Raw genomic sequence first — 21,447 nt, 5'->3', positions numbered from 1 at the left:
TTTGTGGGTGAGGGAATCCATCCTCATCATCTCTATTTTCACTTGCAGTAAAAGCTTGAGTGAGGTGTCCGCAGGTGAGCTGAGCTTTGCTTAAATTTGGACTATATCCAAATTTCACCCCACCCCTGCACCCACCCCCCCCCCCATTTCAACCTAAAAAGAACAGCCATCTCTGGACTTGCAAAGGAAGAAAAACATCTCTGGCTCACCTGCTGTAAAACAAATGCACTTGGAAAGGAGATATCCCACAAAGTCTTTTCAGAGCAGCTCGTAAACACCAGCCTTGCAGTAACCCTAAGGGGAAGAGTCACACAGGAAGATTTTGCTACCAATAACTGTGTAAGGCATGTGGGTGCCATTGCTTTTTTCAGATTAAGGTTATCAGTCAATTTTATCAGAAATATAATGCAGAGGGGCCACCGAATGTACCTGACACACCTCATCTAAGGACAAACACTCAGGAGGGTATGCTGTGCTCGGTGTGAAGTTTCTGTATGGTTACAGGTGTCACCCACGGGCAGAATAAGTCCCTATAGCTGTTGTAGCCAGGTGCTGTGTTGCAGGGATGTGTCCTTCCCCTAACACCATCCCATCCCCACTGCTCCCAGCCTGGCTCGGAGCCGCAGTGAAAGATTGGGACGCTGGTGTGCTACAACAAGATCCCTGGGTGGGAGGGGAGATTGACCTGAAGCATGTGCTAAATCCTATTTGTCACAGCATGAAATCAACTTTATTCCTTTAAAAATGGGATGTTTGCATGAAATAAACTCACTTTTATTCTAGAACAAAGCATCGACAGAAGCGATCACGTGGCTAGAGGTTTAATTGCTCCTCCTGGGCTACCCTAATCACTTTGCATGTGTAGGCGAGCTGAGAGAGACTGCCTTATTTTTAAAATCATTAAACCCTTGGGAAAGAGAGTTTCTTTCATTTTAGTCACCTCTGCAACAAAGAATGCCTCTCTCTACACAAGGGCAGGACGAAGGAGTCACAGTTTCCTACTTTCCTTCCTAAAGGCTTAAAAGGCGATGGATGGGAGGCACACGGAGACAGGCAGGCTCTGCCTGGGAGCTGCTGTTGCTGTACACCGAGGGTAACCCTCCTTCATGCCGGACGCTCGCAGCCCATTGACCCATTGACTCATTAAACTGCACGTTTTCCAACATCTAGCTATGGGGACAGGTGACCTAAGAGACTTCTTGCGTCACCTGTGCCTGTAGCAGTTTGGTGCATTCAGATGAACAATGTCTCAGAATGCAGCTATTAAATTAGAGAACGGCGAATACAGGAGAATAACAGGACCTTCAGTTCGGGCAAATCGGAGAAAAATAGGGATGAGTCAGAGGGCAAAAGTGTACAGCCCGCAGCTGGGAAATCACTGAACTTTGAGGACAGTATTTGCAAGCCTTGAGCAATTTTGGCCATGCTGGCATGGGCTGCCCCAGTACCTGACTTGAGAGCAGCATAGCTGTGGGCACCGAGTCTCGCCCCAGGATCCAGCCTGGCTGAAGAGGCTGTGGGATAGGCAGCGGGAAACTCACACCCTCAAATTTAGCAGAAAAACTTTCACAAACACAACCCTCCGAGCCAGTTTGGCAGAGCTGAGGATGAAACGTCTGTGCTCAGGTCCAACAAAAACCACTGTGTGTGTCGGTTCCCACAAACCAGTCACTTCAGCCCTTTTGTCCCTGCTAGGGACAGGCGACTGCACTTTCCTTAGCTCCGTGCCACTTATTTATACGTGAGAAACAGCATTCCGAGAGTGGGAGACTGCTTCCCTGGCTCCTACCCCTGCAAATAAATTATTCCCTTTCAGCCACTGACAGACACATATTTAAGAACTTGGGAATGGACCAGGGTTACTTTCCCCTGCATTTCCAGCTGAAATAAATGTCCCTGCACCCTCTTGGGATAAGTCATCCCAGGGTGCTACTTTCTGCCACCCCTGAACACAGACACACCACGGGAGCCCCCAACCACCTAGCTGGGGTACACTTAGGCGACATAAGAGATAATGCAGAAGATCAGGAGAAATATCTCTGCTTTTTTAGTCCTCCCCTTGCTCACCCTTAGCTGCTTGGATGCGGGGTGCACTGCGGAGGCTTGAGGGTGCCCCGGGGGCTGCTGCTCACTGCTGTGCTGCCAGGCTCGGTGGCAGCTCTGCCAGGCACTGCAGCGTCCCGGGTGCCGTCAGTGACATAAGAAGCGGGTGACCGGGTGTTGCCCGGGCCGACTCCCTGCAGCTGCCATGGCAACCTGATGCAGCCCTCGGGCAACACAGCGCTCTCGATGGGCAACCCAGGGCCAGCCCTGGGCAAGAAAATACCCTCGTATGGCACCCTAGTTCCTGCCCTGGGCAACCTACCGCTCTCGCTGGGCAGCTTTGTGCAGCCCCTGGGCAAGCAGGTGCAGCTGTTGGGCAAGTGTTGAGCAGCTGGACAATGCTCTCAGTCATGGGGTTTAGTTTTAGGTAGTCCTGCAAGGAGCAGGGAGTTGGACTCGCTGATCCTTATGGGTCCCTTCTAACTTGAGATATTCTATGATCCTCCATCCCTGGCAGTGCTCAAGGCCAGGCTGGATGGAGCCTTGAGCAACCTGGTCTGGTGGGAGGTGTCCCTGCCCATGGCAGGGGGGTTGGAACAAGATGATCTTTGAGGTCCCTTCCAACCCAAACCATTCTGTGATTCTATGATCCTATGAACTCACTGCCCTCAGTGGGCAACCCAGTGCCACTCCTGGGCAACTTAGTGCAGACTCTATGCAACCTACTGCCTTTGCTGGACAACCTGATCCTGTCCCTGGACAACCCCCGGTGCCATCAACGGGCAACGCAGTACAGCCGTTGGGCATCCTAGTGCCACCCATGGGCAACCGTGTGCCACCCAGTGCTCCTGATGGGCAAAGTAGTGCCCTCATGGGCAACCCAGTGCCTGCACTGGTGTTCCTGGGCCAGCCCGTGGCCCAGCAGAGGCTCCACTGGGGCGGGTGGGTGCACCAGGCGCTGGCACCCCAGGTGAGAAGATGCACAGTGTCCCCAGGAGCTCCACCATGACACAGCCTCATGCAGCATCAGGGCATCACACACCAGTCACGCAGCGACATCAGGGATGTTTCCTGGAGAGGGTCCTTCCCCAGTTATTTCAGGCTTTAGCCTGAGAACAGGCACTGAAACGGGAGGACCCTGGTAGTGCTGATGGCGTCACGCTCTGGGCTGTGCAAACACAGAGCGAGAAGGGTCTTGTCCCCAAGGGCTGCGATCTAGCCTGCCGTTAGAGGCGATCTTCTGATTCGGGTTTGTAGGTCTGTGATCTGGGCTGCTGTGTCTCTGGACAAATTACCTGACCCGTTCCCCAAAAGCAGAGCGGGGAGATGCACAGTGGTGAAAGGCAGGCGGGAGGCGTGGGGGTCACATAACTGCACCCGAGCTCCTCCGTGAAGGTGGGAGAGCAAAACCACCTCGGCTCCAGTTCTGAAAAGGGTGCCAAAAGCAGCTTTTTAAGCACCAGAGAAATATCTGAAACTCAAATCAGGGAAAAGAGTAGCCTGCGGGTAACAAAGCCTATTTTGGCTGAGAGTTGTGGATTAGAAACTGTGGAGGAAACCCAGGGAGAAGAGCACATCACTCCCGTGCTCCTCAGACACTTCTTTTCTTGGAAAGGTGCATCAACTTAACAGAGCAGGGCCTTGGAAAAACATCTGCTGAGCACGTGGTCTCATGGCAGCTCTCGGGACAGGGGGCCGTGCTGCTCCAGGGAGCTCACGTGAGAGCACTGCAGGGAAAGCAGGAGGTGCCGGATGGCGACTGTCCGGGCCAGGAGAGGAGAAAGTGAGGATGGCCACAGCAGAGCCCTTGGGGATTTGCTGGAGAGACGTCACTGCCGCCCGACCCGGCACAGGCCAGGGAATTGCACAGTGCTCCCCATCAAGGGGCTCGAAAGCTGCCCAGCTGCCCCAGCTCAGCCTCCATACGAGTGTGGCTGGCAGTGGTCATCACCGCCTAAATAAAAGCAGGCGCCACGATAAATTTGAAAAATGTTTTGTGCACAAACAAGATTTGCCACAGGCTGTGCTGAGAATACTGTAAGATTGACAGGTTGTGTAAACACTGGGTAAAAAAATGTGGATTTCTCACTTTGAATCTATTCCGTGGGATAACTTAAAACTCTTACAATGCTTCAGCTTGAATTTCTAGAATAAAATAATGATAATTCAGGAGGGAAGGTGGGGTTTATATCACTTTAGTTCAGATGCTAGTCTGACAAGGCAGTGGTGGACTTTGATGACTTTGCTGAGAAGGGTCTAAGCCTCATTTACCTGTGTCTGCGGCATCACCTGAACCAGCCCATCACGGGCTCTGCCACCATCGGTCCAGCATACACTACACCATCCCCTTCCCCGGGCCGGGTGAATGAAACCACTCTTCAAAAAAGCATTTTCAAACTACACAAAAAGACAAGATTTTCTTGGGGATGAACTTGTTTAACCCCAAGACTTTGCTCTGTCATCACAATTTTAGGGATTTCCGTCCTCTTCCCTACCCTGTTGATTCAGACCACTAGCAACGGAGGATTTGAAATGCAAAGGGGAAGGGGCAGAAACCTGCGTTGCCATCAGCGAGCCCGCAGCTCACGTGGGGCTGGGGACAGAACAACGGGGAAAAAAATCCTCGTTTCAGACAACTGTGCGACTAGGGAAGTAAGGAGAGCAATATATGGTTTGACTCACATTTTATGGAGAACCTATAATGCTCCTCCAAACAAACAAACAAACAAATAAAAATATATAAAAATACACACACCCAGAGAGAAAATAACTACTAAATAAGTATTTCCAGCTGAAGGGCTGGGGGAATGCTCTCCACTTTGAGAGCTGGCCCCCAGCTGGCAGCGAGAGCAGGGCTCAGAGGGCTGCCAGGCTCTTGCCCTTTCCCCAGCACACGGAGGGATGTGCACCGAGCGCGGCTGGGTCTCAGCCAGGCGGCCGGGGAGGAGGCAGACGCATGCCCCAGGAAGGGGTGCCGCTGCAGGTTACTGAGCCTCACGGCTACCACGCAGCAGGGCTGTGAGAGGAATGGGCCTTTTCTCCAGCGTAAAACGCCGTTTGGATCAAAATGCACTGAAAGAGTGGTCTTGGACCTTTTCTGATAAAACTGGTGGAATGGCTATCTGAAAAGCCATTTCAAGCAGAAGAAAAACAGAAGGGGAGACATTTAACTTCAGCAAACTTCTAAAACAAGAGGTCTAATACATCTTGGAGACATTGACTTACTTTTCCTGCCATTTCTTTTCCACCAAACCAAGAAAAATTTCTAAAATATTTTAGTCCTGTCTGCGTTCATGCCCAAAACCCGACTTCATCCAACTTTTTACTTTCGACTCTAAGCCAGTTGTCGTCACTGATAGAGTCAGACTGAAAGCACTGGAGAAAAGCCCACTGGCTTCAACGAAACCAACATTCACCCACTGACTCCAAAACCAAAAAAATCCCAACCAAGCTTCCTGGCGGGGACATGACTGTGTCAGAACATATTCAGATACTTTCAGAAATTGTGATTCGCGCTCATCTCCTGCATGCTGACAGCATATAAGAGGAGCCAACCCGCTGTGATCTCCTGTGTTGAACCTACAGAGGACACAGATCTAAAACAGCTTTGAGCCACATTTTTGTCCGAGCTATTGAGTTTTACACTTTTGGCTTCAGCGGTCCAAGGCCTGAGCCCTTTTTTAATCTCCTCCAGGGTGCCAAAAGCGGCTGCCGATGCCCCAAGGGTGATGATACTCCATCCCCTGCAGCTCCCCACTGAGGGACACAGTGGATGCTGCAAGTCTGCACGGGCTCGAAGAACAACTGGAACAAGACCCTGTGAAACAAATCCATCGGGGGATATTAAATTCAAAGACAGCCCTGTCAGCTCAGGAAGTCCTTGAGATACTAATTGCTGGAAGCTGGGAAAGTAGACTGGGAAAGTATCACAGGGTGCTTGCCTTGCTCTGGTGCTTTTATCTAAGCGTCTCCTGTTGGCTCTGTCAGAGGCTGAATCTGGAGCTTTCTGGACTTTGATCTGAGCCAGCACAGCCATTTCTATGGTCCTATACTGCCAAAATTTTCCTCAGAATTTTGCCAGTTTTCTCTCTCTCCTTTTTTTTTTTTTTTTTTTTTTAATAATCGCAATGAGTTTGTTTTGTTTTTTTTTTCTGACTGCTGATGCCATTTTGGGAAGTCTGTTTCCCTCGAGCATAATAATCTGCATTAGTTATGCAATACACTGTTAACATGGTTTTTGGCAAGCATTCATTTCACCCAAATTCCTATCAGAATTCTGCAGGACATTCAATGATTTTTCCCTTCTTGGACAACAGAGCACCCAAGCCTCTTTTCTAAATAGCCTCTTGATGGACTGGCCTCAACTGTTCAACTGGGTCCTGCACCAACATGAAGCTTCCCTTGCATGAAGCAACGCTGTCCTGATTTTATTAATTTATTTTCTTTCCTCCAGTCAGTAAACAATTAGTTTACAAGCCCAGCTTTGCAGGGTCTGTTGGAATGATGCAGGAGGGTGGGAATATAGCTGTGGGAGGCAAAGGAATTTCCACAAACTAACTTTCCTAGCAACTTGGCTGATAAAGCCAGCAGTAAAGCAGCAATAAAGAGCGATAAAAGCGGGCACGTCGTTCTTCGGACTGAAGGCATTTAAAGAAAGGAAACATCACATCAGTGCAGAAAGGCAGCTGAGGCAGCCGGGGATGCTATATAGAAGTGATCTATGAAAGCAAATCATTTAATGATACGAAAGCAAAAGCATCTCATGCATCAGAAGCAGGAAGGCAGGACAGTGGTTTAATGCACCTGGTGTACGTCAAAGATAAAGGCTGACCACGCAGACACCTGCTGAGGAGCTCCTGAAGGAAGGGGAGGGTTTTCTCTCTCAGTTACTGGCTTCTCCATGTCACCCAACGCAGGAGGACAACTGTCTAATTTGACTTTGTCCAAGAAAGTCTCAGGGGATTTTTTCTGAAACGTAAAATCCACCACCTGAAACAGCTTTTCAGTCTGCCCTGACAATCTGCTTATTTCTGTCATCACGAGACAAGAACGATGCAGACACAGAATCGGCAAGAGGGCCTTGTTCTAAACTCAGCCCACAGATACACTGGCAAAGCTGTGCCTCTGCCGATTCAAAAGCCACCTTTACCCACATGCAGCACAACAGAGGAACCTCTCCAGCTCTGTCACAGCTTTTGTAGACTTTGTGCCTGACCATTTAGCTTCTCTCTGTTCAGTTCTGGTCGGGTTTGTGTTGGCAGCAACAAAACCGCCCCAGGAGAATTTGAAGTTACAAATACCGGCCATGCCTTCTGTGCATAAGATTGTGTGTGTTATTAGTGTCTCACCTCTGCAGAACTAACAAACAGCTCTGTAGCTCCTCTTTCTGCTGGTGGCAATGTCTCTTTTTGGTCCTGCGGAGGAACGGACCCTGCTTCTTCATTGTCGCTCCCATTCTCCTCCTCTACTGCCTAGCACACACACAGGCAAAAAGCAGAATAGCAGCGTTACAGCAGGTTGTGCATTTTATTTAATGCTCATGCTACGGTGCTGTAACAACTGCTTTTTGTCATGGGAGTTTAATTCTGAAATTTAATCTCGTTCACAAAAAAAGTCACCCAGGCAGCATGAAGACGGTAAAGATCCTGACAAAAATTCTACACACCACTTTTAATTTCAGATGTGTTTCTGGCTCACGTCTATTTTTTAAAAAAATGCCCTTAGGGATTGTAGTCCTCCAGCTGGTGCTACAGGTAGCCAAACTATTATCTTCTTTTTAAAGAGACACTGTTTTATCCCGTGCCATCATTTGCCAAATTCAAATATCGTGAGTACGAACAGACAGAAAAAACTTATCACCACCAACCTCGAACACAGCCCCCGTACGTGTGTCTGTGAGATGGGGGCAAGCTCCCGTTTAACATGCCTACAGCCATCTGGGAGCTGAGTGAGAAGCACATGCTTCAGGACGCTGCTGACACACAGAACTACAACGACATTTAACTTTGTTTTTTTAATAGGCAGGGCAAGACTTCAACAACCGCTCCCTTGTTTTACTTCTCGCTATTGAAACTGCTTTCACGAAGCCATCACTCTGCAAGGAGAGCGTAGGAACACCATGGTGCCCCGCGAACGTTCTGAAGGAAATCACCTCCATAGCAAGATACGACAGAACTCGGCCGATATCCCGCGTAGCGGAGCCGGATTCCACCCCAGAGCCCTCTGCTGCGGCACCGGCGGCCTCCTCCATATTGCTGGGCTGGGGATGGCCTGTGCCTGCAACCAGAGCGGAGGGAAGAGTGAGAACCAGCCCAGCTCCCCGGGGCCCGCCAGCTGCAGGCCGCCGCAGGGCTGGGCACGGGCACCCGCGGGGCCGGGGAGGCCGGGCGGCCGAGGGCCGGGCGGTTCAAGGCCCGGCCGCGGCCCAGCCCCACAGTCACCCGCTGCTGTCTGCGCCATGTTCCCGTTGCCAGGCGACACATCAACACCCGGTCACGTGAGCGCTCCGGGCCGCAACACCTCAGCCCGTGGGGAGGCGGGGGGGGGGGGGAACGCGGGCCACACCACCTCAGCTCGTGGAGATGGGGAGGACTGTGGGGGGGGCGCTCGGCCCACACTACCTCAGCCCGCCGGGCCCGGGGGAGGCCCACGGTGTCCCGGCCGCCCTGGCTGCGCCAGCCCTGGTGCGGGGCAGCGGGTATCGGCGCCGAGGGCTGGAGTCCGGGTGGGGGGAGCTGCGGGGACGAGGCCCCCGGGACGCTGCCCAGCACCCCGGGGATGCATCCATTTTCTTTTATCTCGCTCTTTGTCTTCCCTTCCCACCGGAGCCCCGAGGCGGTTGGTGTGCTGCCGGCTGGGGGCTGGCGGAATGCAAGATAGTTCATTTTAACTTTATTTCCTGCTGTTCTGGGCTGGCTCCCTAAAGCTTGGGGTGTGCTTAGGATTGCCTTACTTTTGGGGAGGGGGTCCTCTCTCAAATTGCCCCAGTATCTACCTCTTCCTTTGCTGTTATCAGCAGAGACCTGAAGGTGGATGGTCGGGACCCCCAGCAATTGCTTATGTATGGCCTTCAGGTGCTCCAGGGCAGGGATTACATGGGATATTTTGCTCGCTGTGTTGCTGACGCTCTGTAAAATAACTCTGCTTCTTCCTCTCTGAGGTCTGCCCCGCTTTTCAGTTCTCAGGCTGGGAGCTTGTCGTGCAAAGGTATTATGTTCTTAATTGCCACTCTGCATAGGAAGTAATAAAAATGAAAGATCTTTCATGAGAAAAGAGTAGAAATGTTGAGACCAGGACAGCTCAGGGCTTGCTGCTTCTTCTGTAGAAGCCTCCTTTAAGTTTGTAGGCTTAGAGGAGCTCAGTCTCATTCTGATGATAACTTGGCTGAAAGCAGCAAAGTCTCTGAAAGCTGCTTCTCTGACCCTGCGTTGGATTTGTTGAATATCTGGGTTTATTCTGTACGTCTCGCAGTGTGGTTGGCGTAGAACTGGAGAGCTGGAATGGGGCAGAGCATTGCTTTCTCTGTCCAGCAGGCAAGAAAAGGGCGGGCGGGGGGGGGCAGAGTCCTGCCTGTGGCAGGGTGAAAAGCAGACTAATTCAGTGTCAGAGTGGCTGAGGTGTGTGCTCTGGTGTCTGTCCTGTTAAGAAAAGACTTTGCAATTCAGCTGTGAAAGCAGGTTCCTGGGATTTTTTGGCTGCTGCTATTTAGGGATCTGGTACCGTGAGCGCTATCGGACCACAGCTGCAGGATGTTGGAAATAAAAAGCCATAAAAGTGTTACCTACTGCACGAGCACTGCAATTAACTGATGTGAAAGGTTGTTCACGTCATCCTTGGGACGGAGGGACATATGGCACAAAGAATTTCTAAAGCAGGTGTTGTGGTTGGACTCTTGGTGCTGGAGGCGTGGTAAGCTTTTTGTTTGCTTTTTTATGCCTCAGCAGGTGTGGCTGGGAGCAGCAGGCAGGCTCCGACGGTAGCATTTCGTTTCCCTTTTTATCTCTGAGTCACAAACTTGCAGTATTGAGTCTGCTGTCCCTTTTTTACCTTCTCAGCTGAGATGCATGTGAGTGAAATCTGTTCCACTGAAGTGCCTGGAATTGGAGTTGTGCGAGTGCTGGGATTTCAGCCTTCACTGGTGACTGCTGTTACTTTTCCTTTACTCTGTACTCGCTGTGCCACTGCTGCACCAGCAGGTCAGGAATGAAAGGCTTTTTGGTGACCTACATAATTCTCCCCATGAAGTGGGATGACTTCAGAATGGCTCCCTATGGTAAACCTTTTTTCCTTGATTTGGCTGGGTCATCTTAAATAGCTCCAGTTAATAGCTAGTAGTTTGGAAAGCTTTTCCCCCCCCCCCCCCCCCCCCCCTAATGTAGAGGTATGGCGATACAAAGGGAAGGTCGTTACAAGGGCTGTCATGTACACATAGAGGAGTATAGATCAAGTGTGCGACTGGCTGAGAGTTGCGGAGACGGGAGTTGGAGAATCCACAAAAGACTCAATATGAGTTATATCAGGAAACTCCTTTTTGTGTGCAGATGCACTTTCTTAAATAGGATAATTTTCCAAAGTCATCATGACTTGCAGTTTTTCATAAACTCCAATTGTGCTATACATACATCAGTCATCTGCTTCTACCTATCACTTTACTATTAATACTAATGCGTTTCGCCTCATACGGATGTTAGCTTCTAATTCTTCTATTCTGACCCTCAAGGTCGAAGCGTCCTTGAGGCCTACCATGTTAGCTTAGACAAACTGTTCAACAGAGTTTTCCTTGTGCAGGCCCTCTAGCATTCCATGCCTGTTTTCAGCGAGCTACGCTCCCACAGCCTATCTTGTGTAAAGAAGCATCAAGAGGGTAGGACGGGAAGATAAAATTTAGAGCTGGATAATTGCAACACCACATAAACACTGTCAATTAGGAGAAAGCCTTAAAGGAGTTGGGCTAGGGGGAAAGATGGGGGACTCTGAAAGCAAAATTGGAGAAAATAGGAAAGTTTGGGTGCTGATATTGGTGTGCCCTCATAGTACAACAGAGCTCAGGTATCTTTTTATGTGACTCAAAAATGAAGGTGGAAATGAAATGAATGTGAAGCTGTCGCTGATGCCAGGATTTCGCTCAAGTCACTTAAAAGCATGAGTCTTTCAGAAAGGGACTGGGGTGCCTCCGTTTCCCAGCGCTCAGCTCGAGACAATTCACGGGACCCAATTCTCAAAACAGAAAACAGGCAGCTCTGCCTGAAAACCAGCCATCTGGAGTGGGGCTTCAAAACAGCCGAGCAGCCAAAATCACCAGGGTTTATGAAAGCTTTCAGTAAAGGAACACAGGGAGAGTAACAGCTCAAAGCAGCACAAAGGCTAGCGAGGGTGCCAACAAAAACTGGAAGTCCCTATGAGTTCAGCATGCCATCGGCTTATTTTGGGGAGGGAGATAAGTGCAGAAAGGGAAGGTGCGATGAGCTGGACAGTTTTTCTTGCTTGCGGTTATATCGTCTCTTTAGAAAGGGTGGCTGCTGTCTCCGACAGACTCTGGCTCCAAGATACACACAAAGTAGAGGAAACCTATCTTTAGTCTCCGTGAGACAAAAGTGCTAGTAAAAAAGAAAGAAAAAAAAAAAAATAGACAATTGCTTCCTGTTTAGGGCTGCAGCTCTGAAGAGAGATCCTGCCAAGATGCTGGGGCCAGGGCAGGACCTTGGCACAGGTTACAGCTCTCGGGGGCTGCCCCTGGGAGAGCAGGGAGGGCAGGCAGGTCTGTCTGGACCTGTGCTGTGAGCTGGAGTCATCTGGGGGTACGAGATGAGAGAAGATGCTCTCAGCTCCTGAGAGTCCCCACGCTGGGCCAGGAGGTCCATGCCCTGGATTCTCAAGGGAAGAGAAGGGACTTGAGCTTCTGCTCCTTTGGGATTCTTGGTGCCTACAGGCTTTAGGCTGAGCTCAGCTCTGCTTAGGTTAAAAGAGTCGAGAGTGTCTGACACGTGAGTCTGACGGGACAATTTGCAAAGTGACTGTCACACTGAACTTCAGATTGATTAAAGACTTATCCTCTGAAAATTCAAACACTTGGTAAAATTTACAGCCAGAGAGCAGGTACTATGGCAGTCGAGGTGGCTGACTTAAGGACTGATTTGTTCCTTTATCTTCAAAGTGCTTTGGTGCTTCCACCAACAAACTACTTGCAAGAGGTTAAATTAGGAACCAATCCATACTCACCAAGATTAAAACCGCAGCATTTTCTTCAATTAGCTAGCCAAAAGCACTTCTTTGTTTTAAGACCCCAGCACTGACATTTTAGATGACATTTAAAATTTTTCAAAAGCAAGAAAATGATCACTAGACATCAGCTTAAAATGCAAGTTTTTCTGTTTAGGAACAGAACATACTGTAATGCTTTACTAGATAGCTTGTGTTTCTTCTCCTGAACCATTAAAAATACATTAAAGATGTCAACAGCTAATTACTCTGACAACTAGCTTTACTTCCCCTTGTGCTTTTTCCGCATCAGACAGGCTCAAAGCGAGGAGGACATGAGAGTTTTTCTCCTAAAATCACAGACTGAAAGGGTAGGAATGTATCGCTGTGGGTGGATTTACTCTTAGTCACACACAGGATATTTTCAGCTACTTTCTGGCACACCGTGGAAAAGCAACGGAAAGTGAAAAACCAAAGGAATAAAAAATCCTGGTAGACCATGTAACACACAAAGTGATCGTTTAATTTCTACTCAGGGCTTTCATGAGGAAGTGAAAGTCTAATCATGTATTTTCAAAGCATCTTAGCAAAACTGGGAATGCGTCCTAGCAAAACTGGGAATACTCCTGCAACAGATAGCGTGGGTTCAGCTGAGCCCAGCCTAAAAGCAACCCAGCAGCCGTGCAGTGTTGGGAAAGGTCTTGCGCATCCCCATGCACTTCTCCTGGTCAATGAACAGCGAGTTGGCTTTGGTGGCCAGGTCATGCTCCAAGATCGACTTGGCATGCACCAGCATTTGCAGTATGTTCTCGGCGTCTCTCAGCCGCTGCTGAAGGCTCTGGATTGTCTCATTGATTTCATGGACCTCATTGACGAGGCTGGAAAACAGCAAGAAATGCCCATTAACAGTCCCGTCACGGGGGTGGTTTCTAGCACGGCGTTGGTGATGGGCCCCTTGGGGACAGGATTTCCCCCTTCAGTGTGCTCGGAGTAACTCAACCCCTCATTTCTGGCAGATGCACGGGAAAGGCGAGGGCAGAGCTCCTCCAGACCTCCGTGGGCAGGCATGGTTAAGTTTGCTCTAAGGCTTCGGCGATGTGCAGCCTCATCTCCTGGAGCAGCTTGTGCCACCGAGAAGAGGGATGAGCAGCTGTGGTTTCCTGTTCCTGTTTGGTTTTGCGGGTTTGTTGGTTCACCCACCCGGATCTCCCTGTGCAGCGTTCCTCCCCACACCCACGGATGCACACACAGCAAAATGGGGGAGCTGGGAGAGGCTAAAAGTGAATGTGAAACAAGTGGAGGATGGAAAAACCCAATGGCATGCAAGGGCTGGGTTTATATGGCTTCTAAAAAGCTTCACGTGGAGTCATTCCCAGAGGGCTCCTAGGAGGAGGGGTGAGGTTTGGGGTGCCTCACCCCTCACATGGGGTGCTGTTGGGCACTCAGGGCAGCCTGCTCCTCCACGGCCCCTTGGGGTGCAGTCCCAAAGGGCTCACTATGTCCTTGAAAGGATTTCCAGTGTCCTCAGGGGAGGTGAGGACAGCCCTTACTGCTTCTCCACATGGTGCATCCTTTCTTGCAGTGACCCAAAAGGAAGCAGCTAAGTGCTCTCAACACAAGCCTGTCAGAGATTAAAGGGCTTATACTGCAAAACTAAGCCATCCAACAGCTGGGAAGCAGGCAGGAGAGTAGGTGAGGTTTACCCAAGTGGGAAAAATCCATCCCTTCACGGGGTGGTATCAGGCTGTACCCGGCCATGGCGTACAGCCTCCTTCGTGGGTGCAGAGCTCTTCTACCACCCCGAGGCCGGGATACCTAATCATTGCTCTTGATTATACCAGTGCACTTATGGAATGACTCTTTGGGGAAAAAAAAAAAAAAAAAGATTAATTTTGTCATCCAGTGATGCTCCTGAGCGCTACGACCAGTCACTCCTCAAGGACCCTCCCAGCCCTGGGTCCTGCCTTACCGGAGCTGGGCAGTGTCCCGGCACAGCTCCACATTGGGTCTCCGCGTGCGCTCATCCAGCCGGGTCTGAGCCACTTTTAACACTAGCCCATTGTCCCTAATGGCTTTTCGGATGGCTTCTATGTTCATCTCGATCTGGAAGATTTCCTGCAGTGTCTGGCATGAAAAAAACGCATTCATAAATTAAATGATATATTCTCAAGTGACCACATCATTTCCCTTTTCTCCTGTCCATCTGCAGAAAAAAACAAGATGAATAAGCAGACCCTGGGCTCAGACCCCTGTCGCTCTGACACATGCCAAGGCACAGATCCAGCAGATTTCTTTTCAAGGAAAAGCCTCTCTTTGCTGTTGCTGTCACATCAGAGGAGATTTTGGAGCAGTGATGGATCTATTGAATTACCAGCTACCCAAAATTACTGCTTGCAGGAATTGATCATCCATCAATAGCAACTCATAGAGGGAAAGTTTTTAATGGATCCTCAATTAAAGACGTGACATCAGCCTGCAGAGCTGCAAGCCCAGTCTCTGCTCAGTTAATCGATACCGTGTCAAGCTCTTTTCAGGAAGCTTTCCATGAGACCCAGCAGTCCGAGCCAGGTGCCCATCACTGATCTCCACTTCCCCTGCTTGGCAGAGCCATGCGGGAAACACACGGCTGACCATGCAGCAAACCTGGAGCACTGAGCCTGAAAGCATGTCCTTGGAGGAGAAGGGAGCCTGCAAACCCCCCGGCAGGCACCCCAGTAGAGGCCCAGCAAAGACTTTCTGCAGGGCAGCCAGCACTTCTGAAGTAACTACCAGGAGATGCAAACAGCATTTCCACCTTCTGCTTGAAATCCCTTTGCTGCTGGGCACTAGGGAAATAAAGGATCCCTTGAGAGGAAGTTACAGTGCCAACTTGTCCTGCTCCAAGGAGAATGTCCCCAGTACTTGGAATTTCAAACAGATAATGATACTATAACCAGCTCCTTGTAGCAACCGTTCCTCTTCTTGGGCCAGGTCTGTGTGGAGAGTGGTGTCACTGGGAAGTGACGGTGTCACACCGAAAGGGAGGGGTTCAGGCTACCTTGGCCAGGTGGGTCTGAATCTTGCTCTTGGCGTCAGCTGTCTCAGCGATGCGGTTGGCAAAGGCGACGTTCACCCTGTTGAACTGGCGCCACATCTCGTTGGCCGTCACCACCAGCAGGTTCTCGAGGTTGTCCCGCAGCTTGGCGGAGGCCGCCCGTTCGCTCTGGGAGAGGAGAATGTTGTCGTCCGAGAACTTGGCCCACGACTCTGGCACCGAGATCCTGGGGAGGAGGAAGGAGAGGCCTCCAGTAAGCCCATGCTGCTGAAGCTGGCCATGGCCAGGCATGCCATGGGAGCAGTGTGGATTAAATGCAGGTTAAAGCTACGCTCTTAATTTGACCACATGAAGGTAAAACACCTGGACACCATTTGTTCGATATGCTTATGAAATGATGACATGTTCATGAAGACAACTGTGGTACTTATGAAAGCCCAGACAAAGCAAAGATTCCCCCAGAAAAATGAAGATTTTAGTCAGACCTCATATTTACACGTTCGAGCCATCTAAGTGCCAAGTGATTCCCAGCTTCACGTCGACGCGCAGATTGCAGTCAATTAATTTTGCTCATAACTTATCTCAGTTTCATACTAAACTGAACAAGCATTAGATAATATTCATTTCCCTGTCTGTGCATTCACGATGAAGTTCACGCCTGTGCAGTAGGCCAGAACAAGGTCAACAAAAGACTTAAATACCACATAAGCCCCATTTAAAACATGCTGGTTCTCGGCACATTTTGCCCCCCTCTGAATTTTAGCATCAATCCTTTGCAATTCATTTGCAATATGTCTGAGCTGTGAATAATTATTCAAATATTAGAAAGATTGAATCAATCTATGCCCCTCCATAAACTGCACGCGTCCTTGTGAGCAGCAGATATATTCCCTCAGCCCTTTGCCACTTAGCGCGTATCTCTGCGAGTGCTGGTTTAGGTCACCATTCATCTACTGCAGAGCCGAAGCTGAATTCCTGGCACCCAAAAGCAGCTGAACCGTATCCCAGGACCATGCTCTCTATTTCTTTATCTTCTGTGTCATTTCGGCTCCCTGCCAGGCCCTCTCCATGCAGGGGTGAACCCCCCAGACGTCACGTCAACCAAGAGCGCTCATGCAAGCACTGACACATCTTTGAAAATACGCATAAACTTAATGAGCTGTGCAGAGGTGTTGGGCTGAGTTCATTTTCAGGCTGATCTCTGAACCCTGATATAATGTGTAATTAGGTGGGACTCGCTTTCACCCACTGCGTGTTCAGCATCCAGCTGAAAGCAGAGGGTTGTTCTCCCTTTATGGTGAGCAGGGAGAAACGGCCCCTCCAAGATGGGTGTTTCCAGGCAGGATGGATGTGCCATGCAGAGACACATGCCTTTACAGTGGGCTGGGGACAACCCGTTCCCTGCCAGGGCGAGGCACCGCGCATCCCAGGGACAGCTCGGTGCTCTCGTGCTGCCCAGCGTGCACTCACGTGGCGTCAACCCGCTCCACCCCTCGGAAGTAGCTGATGCCATCGGAGGTGTTCCTCAGGTGGTGGCACTTGTCGTCGATGCGGTAGGCTGTCTGCTTGTTGGCCAGGTCCCTCTCCAGCTCATGCTGGGCTGCCCTGTTGGACCTTCAACACACAAACAAGAGCCATGGGTGGGGATGTATGGGTGGAATGGTTTCCTCCCACCTGGGCAGCTACGTGCTCCTGTGGGCGCCACTGCCCGCTTCCCATGGAGCCTGCCCAGGTTTTACGGCTGTAGGGTGTGGGCAGAGGTGGGGGTCTGCCGGGGTTTCACATCGCAGCTGCAAATGCAGCATGAGAGAAGGAGCTCCTCCTTACGCGAGCTGGGCTTTCGCCTTATCCAGGTACTGCTGCATCCTCTCCTGGCAGGATCTGATGACGTCGGCTTCCTGGGCAAAGGCAAAACATGACCCCATCAGTATCCATGCTCAGTTGTCCTGGTCACACTCATCCCCTCAGGCCTCTCCAACCGTGCACACAGCAAGGACAAAGCAAACTGGCAGGGAGTGGAGAAAGTGCCCCCCAACCCCAGAGCGCTCACTTGTGCAGCTGAGCCTGGGCGCAGCGACCAGGAGGGGATGGGAGGGTGCTGTGGCCACAGCCATGGCCTCCCACTTCACTTTCAGGGTGGGTTGCCAAGTGTTTTCTCATCTTGACATCAATGTCAAGTGATGATTAGTTCCACTATAGGAGACAGGGACAGATCCTGACCTGATATGAACAGGCATAGAGGTTCTCTGGACCAGCAGCGCTACACATCCCCATCCCCAATCAGCATCTGCCCTTTTTGCTCCCCAAATGTTTTCTTCCCCAGGAGAAATCCCATCCATCTGGGACAAGAGGAGATGGACTTGAGTTTGGTGTAACTTTCTAAGCCATTTCTAAGAAACATCCAGCTCCACCGGAGGAAGGCATGTGCTGCTCTCAGCTCACTTGACTTCAGCACAAATCTATCGCGTTTGTGAAGCCCCAGCTACTGGAGGCAGGTGATTAGTGCTCCAAAACCATAATTTTTAAGCCCTCCTGTCTGCAGGAGCCAGCTGAAAAGCATGGCCTAAATATGTCCGAAACACTTAAAATCCAAAATGCCATTATGGAGATAACCAGCTCCAATTATTTTCTTAAAATCTCATGACCCTTAAACTAATCTTTCAATTTTTTTAGGGCCTGACTCATAAGAAAAAATCTTCTAACAGAGCAGTGGCTTCACAGTCCCAGGGGCTGCAGTTTCGCGATGCCTTTGCAGTGATTGTATTTTGTTGTACCCTGCGATAGGATCCCATCTTCTGTGCCAGCTCTCATCGTGTTTGCTTTTTATTCATAATTTAAAGCAGCCTATATAAAGGCAGGCAGGAGTGCGCGGTTTTAGGACTGCTATAAAATGCATTGCCTAAGCACACACAGTCTTACTGCGGCCACGCTGCTCTGAGCAAAGCAAAGCTGGGGGTAGATGTAATATCTTTTATTAGACCAAGTAACATAGTTGGGAAAACCAGACAAGCTGTCGGGCAGACACTGCCTTCTCCATATCTGTGTGTGTGCATGTGTGCGTAATATATATGTATGTGACACAGATATATAGAGATATATCACATGTATGTGACAGATACTTATAGATCCTGTGCCGGCAGGGCTCTGAAAGGCAGGAGAGTCCCACAAGCTCCTTGAAGAGGGACAGAGGACCCTGATAGGCTACACAAACACACAGCTGGTTTTCAGCTATTCCTGCCTCTGGCAGGGCAAGTCTTACCTACACCGTGTGGGCACGCTGCTGCGTGGGGGAACGTCGTCCCCTGGCCCTGCAGGTTTTGGGGGTTTGAAGAGTTTAGCACCTCACAGGCACTAAGGAGCCAGAGAGGGAACAGGGCTGCAAAACCTGTTCAGAGTAGTTTAGGTAAAAATAACACATGATCTGTGTTGACAAACTTACCACAAAGAGCTGTTTCTCCACATCATCATGGACCAGGTCAATGCCCATCCTCTTCTCCCGGTGAAGCAAGCACTCCTGAGTGACCTGTTGGGGACATGCCATCACTGCTGGTTGCAAATCCCTACAGGGATGGTCCCCATGTCAAGTAATGTAAGAAATGAAATTGTAGGTGGGCACAGAGACGACAGCACGGGAAAAAAAGTGCCCAGGGCAGCTGGTTTAGCTGACAACGAGCAGCCGAGCTGCAACATCAGCATTAAATCAACGTGGGGGAGCACACGTGTCCCTGGCGCAGCCACAGCTGAAGGCAGGGACCTGTGTCAGGCTTGAGGCTGACCTCGCCAGAGCCTCGTAGGAGGACATGGGCTTTTGTCTCCCAAACCAGGATTTTGGATGTACCACTTATAAAAATATTTGGTTAAGCAAATACTGTTCTGATGTGCTCAGTACGTACTGATAGGGGAGGCAGCAGATGGCAAGGCATTTGTTTATTACTAACTTAACTAATGGTCTCTTAATAAAAACTTTCTAGACGTTACGGAGCTGCAATGAAACTTAATTGGGCGTCTGAATGGCTGCAGATGTTTCAGCAGTAGGCTACAGCTTGCAGCCCACCGGACAGGGTGCTTACCTGGAGAGGGGCCTCTGTCTCAGCCAAGGCTCTCTCCAGTCTTTTCTTCAAGTCTGTGAGTGCGTTCGTTTCCCCGATCATCTCATCCAGCTCATGGCAGAGCTCTGACTTCCAAAATTCTATCTCTTGGACACGATCTCCCAGGTTTTTGGTGCTTTCTACTTGGGTCTTCTTTGTCTGCTGATATTTATCGTGAATCAGACGGGAGGTATCGACTCTCAGACACTCGGCATTGCGCCGGGTAGTCTCCGACTCTTTGTAGTTGGTCAGATTGGACATGTACCAGTCGTCAGAGGTGTACCGGCTGAAGAGGGTTGTTCTGTTGGAAACAAAAGGAAGCATCTTGCTTGGGGGTAACCCCTGGGAGCTTTTGGAAAAGGGAGCCAAAGTTGGGTTGATGGCAGCTGCTTTGTAGTAGGCTCTGGGCATCCGGGGGAGGCTGAAGCTCTGAGGCAAGGGGTAGTAAGGAAAACGGTTCTTATAGCTTGAAGCCATGGTGCTGATGGCAGGCAGAAACTTGGTAGGTGTTGATCTTGGATGGGCATATGTTGCAGTTAAGGGAGATCCAACCAGCTCCATTCTTGAACGCCGCTATTCAGGTATGTGTCCTGCACAAAGGAGACAGAAGAAGACAACCTCACTCAGTAAGCTCCTGCACTTGCGCTACTTCTTACAGCGACACACGCAACTTAAAATACGAAGAGCGATGCACACAGCACCCACACATCGCCTGGACAGGCCTAAAACTCTTGAAAGCAAATCCCTTCTGACAGCATCCCAAGCATTTTTATATATAAGGATTTTACTTTGTTGTCAGTATCTCTCATCAGGTCTTGGAATGTAGAGAGAAACAAATCATGGCTACTAAGGAGAATGACAGATACTGTGCCTTCATTTTGTCTGTCCGTCCAATGAAACTGTAGTTGCTGATTCTCTGATGTTCATTTGTTTCTTTTGGCCAGCGTTTTTGCTGATCTTATAGTATTCCTGCTGTAATTTCCTCTTTAAAAGTTCCATTACCAGCCGTGATAGCTTTGGATGCACAGCTGCTACCAACCCAGCGCGGTTTGTGGGTGAGGGAATCCAACCTCATCATCTCTATTTTCACTTGCAGTAAAAGCTTGAGTGAGGTGTCCGCAGGTGAGCTGAGCTTTGCTTAAATTTGGACTATATCCAAATTTCACCCCACCCCTGCACCCACCCCCCCCACCCCCCCCCATTTCAACCTAAAAAGAACAGCCATCTCTGGACTTGCAAAGGAAGAAAAACATCTCTGGCTCACCTGCTGTAAAACAAATGCACTTGGAAAGGAGATATCCCACAAAGTCTTTTCAGAGCAGCTCGTAAACACCAGCCTTGCAGTAACCCTAAGGGGAAGAGTCACACAGGAAGATTTTGCTACCAATAACTGTGTAAGGCATGTGGGTGCCATTGCTCTTTTCAGATTAAGGTTATCAGTCAATTTTATCAGAAATATAATGCAGAGGGGCCACCGAATGTACCTGACACACCTCATCTAAGGACAAACACTCAGGAGGGTATGCTGTGCTCGGTGTGAAGTTTCTGTATGGTTACAGGTGTCACCCACGGGCAGAATAAGTCCCTATAGCTGTTGTAGCCAGGTGCTGTGTTGCAGGGATGTGTCCTTCCCCTAACACCATCCCATCCCCACTGCTCCCAGCCTGGCTCGGAGCCGCAGTGAAAGATTGGGACGCTGGTGTGCTACAACAAGATCCCTGGGTGGGAGGGGAGATTGACCTGAAGCATGTGCTAAATCCTATTTGTCACAGCATGAAATCAACTTTATTCCTTTAAAAATGGGATGTTTGCATGAAATAAACTCACTTTTATTCTAGAACAAAGCATCGACAGAAGCGATCACGTGGCTAGAGGTTTAATTTCTCCTCCTGGGCTACCCTAATCACTTTGCATGTGTAGGCGAGCTGAGAGAGACTGCCTTATTTTTAAAATCATTAAACCCTTGGGAAAGAGAGTTTCTTTCATTTTAGTCACCTCTGCAACAAAGAATGCCTCTCTCTACACAAGGGCAGGACGAAGGAGTCACAGTTTCCTACTTTCCTTCCTAAAGGCTTAAAAGGCGAT

General features: G+C 49.8%; 1 protein-coding gene across 1 annotated transcript; it reads right to left on the bottom strand.

Moving 5' to 3' along the window:
- Positions 1-12,901: 12,901 nt before the first annotated feature.
- On the bottom strand, positions 12,902-19,923 carry LOC147414411 (tektin-3-like). The gene is made up of 7 exons (XM_086473518.1): positions 19,345-19,923; positions 18,714-18,797; positions 17,102-17,172; positions 16,745-16,888; positions 15,278-15,500; positions 14,210-14,364; positions 12,902-13,118 (listed from the first exon to the last, which is right to left on the bottom strand). Exons 1-7 carry the CDS (start codon positions 19,921-19,923, stop codon positions 12,902-12,904), a joined length of 1,473 nt encoding a protein of 490 aa, XP_086329644.1.
- Positions 19,924-21,447: the final 1,524 nt, after the last annotated feature.

The sequence above is a fragment of the Leptosomus discolor genome, chromosome 15 (assembly GCF_034619465.1).
Source record: "Leptosomus discolor isolate bLepDis1 chromosome 15, bLepDis1.hap2, whole genome shotgun sequence".
Lineage (NCBI taxonomy): Eukaryota > Metazoa > Chordata > Aves > Leptosomiformes > Leptosomidae > Leptosomus > Leptosomus discolor.
The sequence above is the reverse complement of the archived record's forward strand: the minus strand, read 5'-3'. Positions and strand labels throughout refer to the sequence as shown.